Raw genomic sequence first — 6,839 nt, forward strand, 5'->3', positions numbered from 1 at the left:
TGTCTGGGGCTGCAAAAAAAGCAGCTGAGAAGAACTGGCTGGAGATAAAAGCTCCGCTCACGCTGGATCTAATCTCTGTCCACAGCCAAAAAAAAAAGAGAAAGGCTGTGAATTACGAATAGACCCTAGCACACAGAGCTACTCCCTGCCCCTTTATAGCCAAAAAGGGGTGATATCTATGATCTTATTTAGATATACAGACCAGATCTCTGAGAGGAGCTCGGTTGAGCCCTCCTCGGCGACAGGCTCCGCCCCCCCCGGGAGCAACATAATATTATTGAAGGCCAATAGACACATGAGAGATTGGCCCAAACTCTGTCACAAATATTTTACTTTCATGAAAAATAAGGAAAACATATTACACAATCTGATGGTTAATGAACAGGCTAATGTTCTTCCTCAGCAATGAATTAATCATCCAGATTATGAAATGATCGTTTAAAGTTGTTTGAAAATTGCAAAGCCCTCTTGTTTGGATTTTATGCTAGATTTTGCAAATTTTGTCACTTTTTGAAATGCTTCTGAGAGTCCGACTCCTGTAAGTGCACAACAAGGCTGTACATACCAGTTTTGGTTTTGGCATTGCTTCTTCATGTTGAGTTTCTCAGTTACTTCTTCAGCACTCAGAGCTCCAGGAAGATCCTGCTTGTTTGCTAGTACAACCACAGGTACATTTTTAATACTGTCATGTCTTAAAATAAGCTCCAGCTCTTTCTTTGATTCTTCCAAGTGCCGCTTGTCAGAGCTATCAACAACATAGACCAAGCAATCTGTGTCTTCCAAATAGTTGTCCCAAGCAGTCCTCATTTTCTGCTGACCTCCAACATCCCATATTGTTAAGGTCATATCTTTTGATGTTTTAATCATCTCCACATTAAAACCAACCGTTGGCTCCGTTAGGAAGACTTCATTACATTTTAGCTTGTATAGAAGGGTGGATTTCCCAGATGAATCTAGTCCAAGCATTATAATCTGGGCTTCTTTGATTTTCAGTTGTGTAGAATTTATAAGCCCCATTTGTTAAGCTGTTCGTTTTGTTTTCTGTTCTCCTTATGGGTTTGGTGTCTGTCTCAGAGCAGAATGGCTGGTAAAAGAGGAAGCAACAGAATATCATGTTTCTGTTTTGCAATAAGAATAAGGTTGGGCATGTATTTGTTTTATGACTTTACTTGCAAACAGAACTTTATAAGCTAAAGGTGGACTTATATTGACATAAAAAACAGAAGTTGATTAATGCCAAAGTAAAATGCATACAAAGGTTTTATTGTTTTGCTCTTGTGACATTTCTCTTTAGACATAATACTCTTAATATAAGGGTAAGTATAGTTTTTCACAATATTATAGTACAGGAAGTCCTCAACCTATAACCACAATTAGGACCAAAATTTCTGTTGCTAAGTGAAACAGTTGTTAAGTAAACTTTGTCCTATTTAGCAAAGTTTCTTATTATGGTTGTAAAGCAAATCACTGCAGTTGTAACACAGTCGTTAAGTGAGTCTGGCTTCTCCATTGACTTTACTTACTAGGTTGGATAAGGTGACCCCAGAACATTGCAACCATCATGAATGTGAGTCAGTTGCCAAGCATGTGAATTTTGATCATGTGACCATAAGGATGCCACAACGTTTGAAAGTGTGAAAAACGGCCACTTTTTTCAGTGTCATTGTAACTTTGAACGGGCAATAGCAATAGCACTTAGACTTATATACTGCTTCTCAGTGCTTTACAGCCCTCTCTAAGTAGTTTACAGAGTCAGCCTATTGCCCCCAACAATCTAGGTCCTCATTTTACCCACCTGGGAAGGATGGAAGGCTGAGTCAACCTTGAGCCGGTGAGTCCCAAACAGCCAAACTGCTGGCAGCCGGTGATCAGCAGAAGTAGCCTGCAGTACTGCATTCTAACTATTGCATCACATGCTCTGTTATAAGCCGAGGACTATCTGTATAATATTCTTATTAAATCACCCATTCTGTGACATTCTCCGTCTAGACTCCCATCATTGACAGTTTAAAGGCATGCAAATGCAAGTAGATAAAAAGGTACCACTTCTGGGTGACTTTCAGTAGGAAGCTAATAGCACTCCGCAATGTCATGTTGGCCATATGACCGTGGAAATGTCTTTGGACAGCACTGGCTCCATGGCCTTGAAACAGAGATGAGCACCGCCCCCTACAGTCGGCAACAACTAGCCAGCGTAACAAAATCTACAGGGACTCTTTTACCATTTTTTAAAATTATGTAAAGACAGTGAAGACAGCCTCTCCTTAATAGTTCAGATAGTATATTTTAGATACAGATAGTAGAGTCCTCAGTCTGGCAAAATTTTGTCTGGGAGTCATGTGATCGCCATTTGTGAGTTTCCCAGTCAGCTTCTCACAAGCAAAGTCTGGGGGAAGCCAGATTGGCTAACTGGCTACGTGATTCTCTAAACCAATGGTCTTCAACCTTGGCAACTTTAAGACTTGTGGACTTTAACTCCCAGAGTTCCTCAGCCAGCAAAGCTGGCTGAGGAACTCTGGGAGTTGAAGTCCACAGGTCTTAAAATTGCCAAGGTTGGAGACCACTGCTCTAAACAACTTTCCGTAAGTGATTTGCTAAACAACTATGGCAAAAAATGATTGTAAAATCAGGTGTGACTCACTTAACAACCGTCTTGCTTAGCACAATTTTTCCCAACTGTGATCATAACATGAGGACTACCTTTAGTGCTCCTTTCCCAACTAAGATAGGATCCTGTTTTTAAAAAAAATATTGGGGAGGGCATGGTTAGTAACTGGGAATCATAATACATTGAATTGATTGCTTTTGAATAGAATAACAGAGTTGGAAGGGACCTTGGAAGTCTTCTAGTACAACCCCCTGCAACCCCCTACACCACTTCAGACAAATGTTATCCAATATTTTCTTAAAAACTGGAGCATTTACAACTTCTGGAGGCAAGTTGTTCCACTGATTAATTGTTCTAATTGTCAGGAAATTTCTCCTTAGTTCTAGATTGCTTCTCTTCTTGATTAGTTTCCACCCATTGCTTCTTGTCTTGCTCTCAAGTGCTTTGTAGACTAGCTTGACTCCCTTTTCTTTGTGGCAGGCCCTGAGATATTGGAACACTGCTTTCATTTCATTTCATTTATTGAATTTCTAGGCCGCCCAATCCCGAAGGACTCCCCAGCTTTCTCCCCAGCTTACCTTGTCTGACCATTTTCACCATTCATGTTTGTCTGAATAGTCAAATAATAGACAGGAATAGTATTAAGAAGATGAATAAGAAAGGTAATTCTAAAAAGGTAGAAGAATTAAAGCTTACGTGGATGAATCAGCTGAAGAGCACCTCACTCTAGTTAAGAAGAAGATAGGGCAAAGGAGGACCAGATTCCAGTGGAGACTTTAGACATCAAGCACCATTGAGACAAAGCTTTAAAACTGACGGAATAGAAAATCAAGGAAAGCAATGCAAACCAGAAGTACAGGCAAAATGGGATAAGTCAACTAATATAGTCCAAAAGGTGTGGGGAGGAAAAGTTGAACAAGTTAATAAACAACTAACAGAATTGTATTCCCAGGTTTCAGAGGTTGCTTTGACTACTGGCATATTTCTGATACTGTGATGCACAATGAGCATGCTTTTGATGATAAAATATGTTGCAGACTTTGGACCTGAGCTGGCTGATGTATAGGATCAGAACAGAAGAAATAATTAGCTGATTAGAGGAATCTGACACAATGTAGAAAAGTCGTCTTCTGTTCGATAGCTTGTCTCAAAACTTAATGACAAGCTGTCTGATTTAAAGCTTTTAGATTGAAGATGTGGAACATGGCCATAGGTTCAATCAGATCTAGGTTTAATCAGATGCAAACATCAAGGGATATAATAAAGAAAATGCTTGGGTAAGAGACAGAATTTTGCAAGATGTTGGTTTCCGCGAACAAATAAATTAGAAAGGAGATAAAGTAAATTTCCCCCAAAATTTTAGTCTAGCCATGCTTCAAAAAGGAAACGTGTTTAAGCCTTTAAACCAGGGGTGTCAAACTCTATTTTACTGTGGGCCACATCAAAGTTGTGTCTGACTTCAGGTGTCTGGGTTGGCATGGCCAGGCCTGGTGTGGCCAGCTCGACATCACTTGTGTCAGGGGTGCCTGTGGTGGTCAGAGCACTCTGCCAGAGAAAATGGGCTCCTGAGCTCTGTTTTCGGCTGCAACAACCTCCTGCAGCCCTCTGCCAATGAAAATGGAGTTCTGTTTTCGCTAACAGAGGGCTGCAGGAGGCCGTTGCAGCCAAAAAGAGGACCTGGTAGGACTGTGCATGGCCCTCCCGAGCTCTATTTTCATTGGGAGAGGTACAGCTGGCCAGTCCTTCGCTGTTTCCAGGGCAGCCCCACAGACCAAATCTAAACATCCCATTGGGGAAAACCAGCCTGCAGGCCTTGAGTTTGACACCCTTGCTTTAAAGGAAGAATTACTTCAAAGCAAAATATGTTCTGAAATGAGCATTTGTTTTTCAAGCCATATTATTTTCATATGGAAGAGGAACTATTTAATAAGGAAGAGGAACTATTTCTATGTATCAAAACAAGAATATGAACTAACAAAGTACAAAAAAATAGTAGAACATTATACAGAAGTACAAAATGATCTGAGAAGGGAGAAGCCAGAGCTCAATGAAGCACTTCCTTAAACTAAACCAATTAGAGGATTTTCATTAATCCTCTGTTAATTATTGTTTATTTGTGCTTAAATTGGATCGGGGATATGAATGAAGAGAGAATCTGGTTGCAGAAAGGATATGGGGAAGAAAAATAAGTTTAAAAGGGGGGGGGTAAAGTTTTAATGAGGAGAAGAAAAAATATCTTTTAAAGAGTTTGCAAATTTGATTTTGACATTTTCCCAATTATTTCTTCTCTGGCCACTTTAGAAATCTCAGCTGCAGAAATGTGCAGATGTGATGAAAGCTTACTGTATAATTCTGTTCAATGCAAGTGAATGGTAAATTTGCCTTTTCTTTTGAAGAAAGACAACTGCAAGTTGAGAGGTTAGGTTAGGTTAGGTTAGGTTTATTGGTTTTGTATGCCGCCCACTCCCGAAGGACTCTGGGAGGCTCACAATAAACAGGGGAGGGAATAAATAAGACAATACAAACAATTTTAAAATCCACAACAGTCACAATTAAGACGTGGCTGGGTGCTTTAACAGCCCCCAGCCTGCTGGAACAGCCAGGACTTAGTAGCTTTACGGAAGGCCGGGAGGGTAGTAAGGGTCCGGATCTCCATGGGGAGCTAGTTACAGAGGGCCAGAGTAGCAACAGAGAAGGCTCTCTCCCGGGGGGGTTGCCAGCCGGCATTGGCTGGCAGATGGAACCCGGAGAAGGCCAAGCCTGTGCGATCGAATTGGTCTTTGGGAGGTAATTGGCAGGAGGCGGTCTCTCAGAGGAGAGGAGAGGATTTGGGGAGTAACAGATGAAGTTACCAGATGGCCGAAAGAGATAGCTGGTCTTGTAGTGAAGTGAAGGAATTCAGCCAAGAAGAGTCAAATTTGGTAAGAACTTGGATGTTCAATCACCAGAAAAATCCCAGGGTTTTACCTTAAACTGAGAAATGCTGGAAGAAGACATTGGCAACCCCTCCCCCTTTTTTAAAAAAATGTTTCCGTGAACATTACATGTACATGTACTAGAAACTGAGCTCATGTGTGGCTTTAACTTTACTTTTAGAGAGAAGAGAAAGGCTTGACAGTTGGCTAGAGGAAAAAGACAAGGAAAAGGGAGATTCAAAAAAAGATTCCATTGGACTGCCAAAATTCATGAGACATTAAAATTTCTGTATCTCTATGCTGCTATTTAGTGCTCTCTGTGAGGGCACAGTGGCCTAGCAGTTAAGGCACTGAGCTTGTCAACTAAAAGATTATCAGTTCAAGACCCAAGTACTGTGTGATGGGGTGAGCTCCCGCTACCTGCCTCAGCTCCTGCCAATCTAGCATTTCGAAAGCATGCAAATGCAAGTAGATAAATAGGTACCACTTTGATGGGAAGTTAATAACATTCTGTGCATCTTCTTTGTATAGTCATATTGGCCACATGACCACGGTATCTTCTTCAGACAATGCTGGCTCCTTCAAGTAGGAAATGGAGATAAGGATCATCCCTAGAGTCTGACAAAACTGGACAGGGGAAACCTTTACCCTTTTTTAGCTATATTTAGCTATATTTTTGAAGCCCAGTTCTTGTAGTCCTCTGCACCTATATAAAGAAGGGTGGGCTGCTACAGGTTTGCCTGGGTTCGGGAGAACCCATAGCTAATGTTATGGCCAGTTTAGAGAACCACCAAATCCCACCCCTGGCTGGCCCCACCCACCCCACCCCTCCCCTCCTTTCCCCTCCCAGGAGTCTTCACGTGGCCCATTTTGGATGCGAGGTAAGTGCAGGGCCCGTGCAGAGGCGCGGGGAGGGGGAAAACGGGCCTCCTGAAAGTTATGGAAGGCGGAAGACCTCCATAGCCCAGGGGAGGAGGTTTTTGCCCTCCCAGAGGCTTGAGGAAAGCCTCTGGAGCCTGGGTAAAGTGAAAACTCCCCCCCCCCCATGGTGGTGCAGGAAACCAATTAGGCCACGCCCATCCAGCAACTGGACAGAGAACCCACTGGTGAAATTTTTGAAATCTAGCCCATGATGGAGGTTGGCAAACACCAAAAAGAAAAATTTGGCTTCCAGTGTCCCCAAAGGGTTGCAGGCGGTATGCCCCAGTACGGTTCTGGTACGGTGCTCCAGAGGGCCCGCCCGCCCGCCCACTCTCCTTACCTGTATTTGAGCTCTTTGGCGCTTCCATGCACAGAGCATACGGCACCTGCATGAT

At 42.4% G+C, this 6,839-nt stretch overlaps 1 protein-coding gene across 1 annotated transcript; it reads right to left on the bottom strand.

The window, feature by feature from the left end:
• Window positions 1-250: 250 nt before the first annotated feature.
• Window positions 251-1,078, bottom strand: ARL14 (ADP ribosylation factor like GTPase 14). Its single transcript, XM_032225787.1, has one exon. It carries the CDS (start codon window positions 1,015-1,017, stop codon window positions 439-441), a length of 579 nt encoding a protein of 192 aa, XP_032081678.1. The 5' UTR covers window positions 1,018-1,078; the 3' UTR covers window positions 251-438.
• Between the last annotated feature and the right edge of the window lie 5,761 nt (window positions 1,079-6,839).

The sequence above is a fragment of the Thamnophis elegans genome, chromosome 10, assembly GCF_009769535.1.
Source record: "Thamnophis elegans isolate rThaEle1 chromosome 10, rThaEle1.pri, whole genome shotgun sequence".
Lineage (NCBI taxonomy): Eukaryota > Metazoa > Chordata > Lepidosauria > Squamata > Colubridae > Thamnophis > Thamnophis elegans.

What these genes read in the sequence shown, in the direction of transcription:
- ARL14 (XM_032225787.1), bottom strand. Translation starts at nt 1,017, where the DNA reads ATGGGGCTTATAAATTCTACACAACTGAAAATCAAAGAAGCCCAGATT.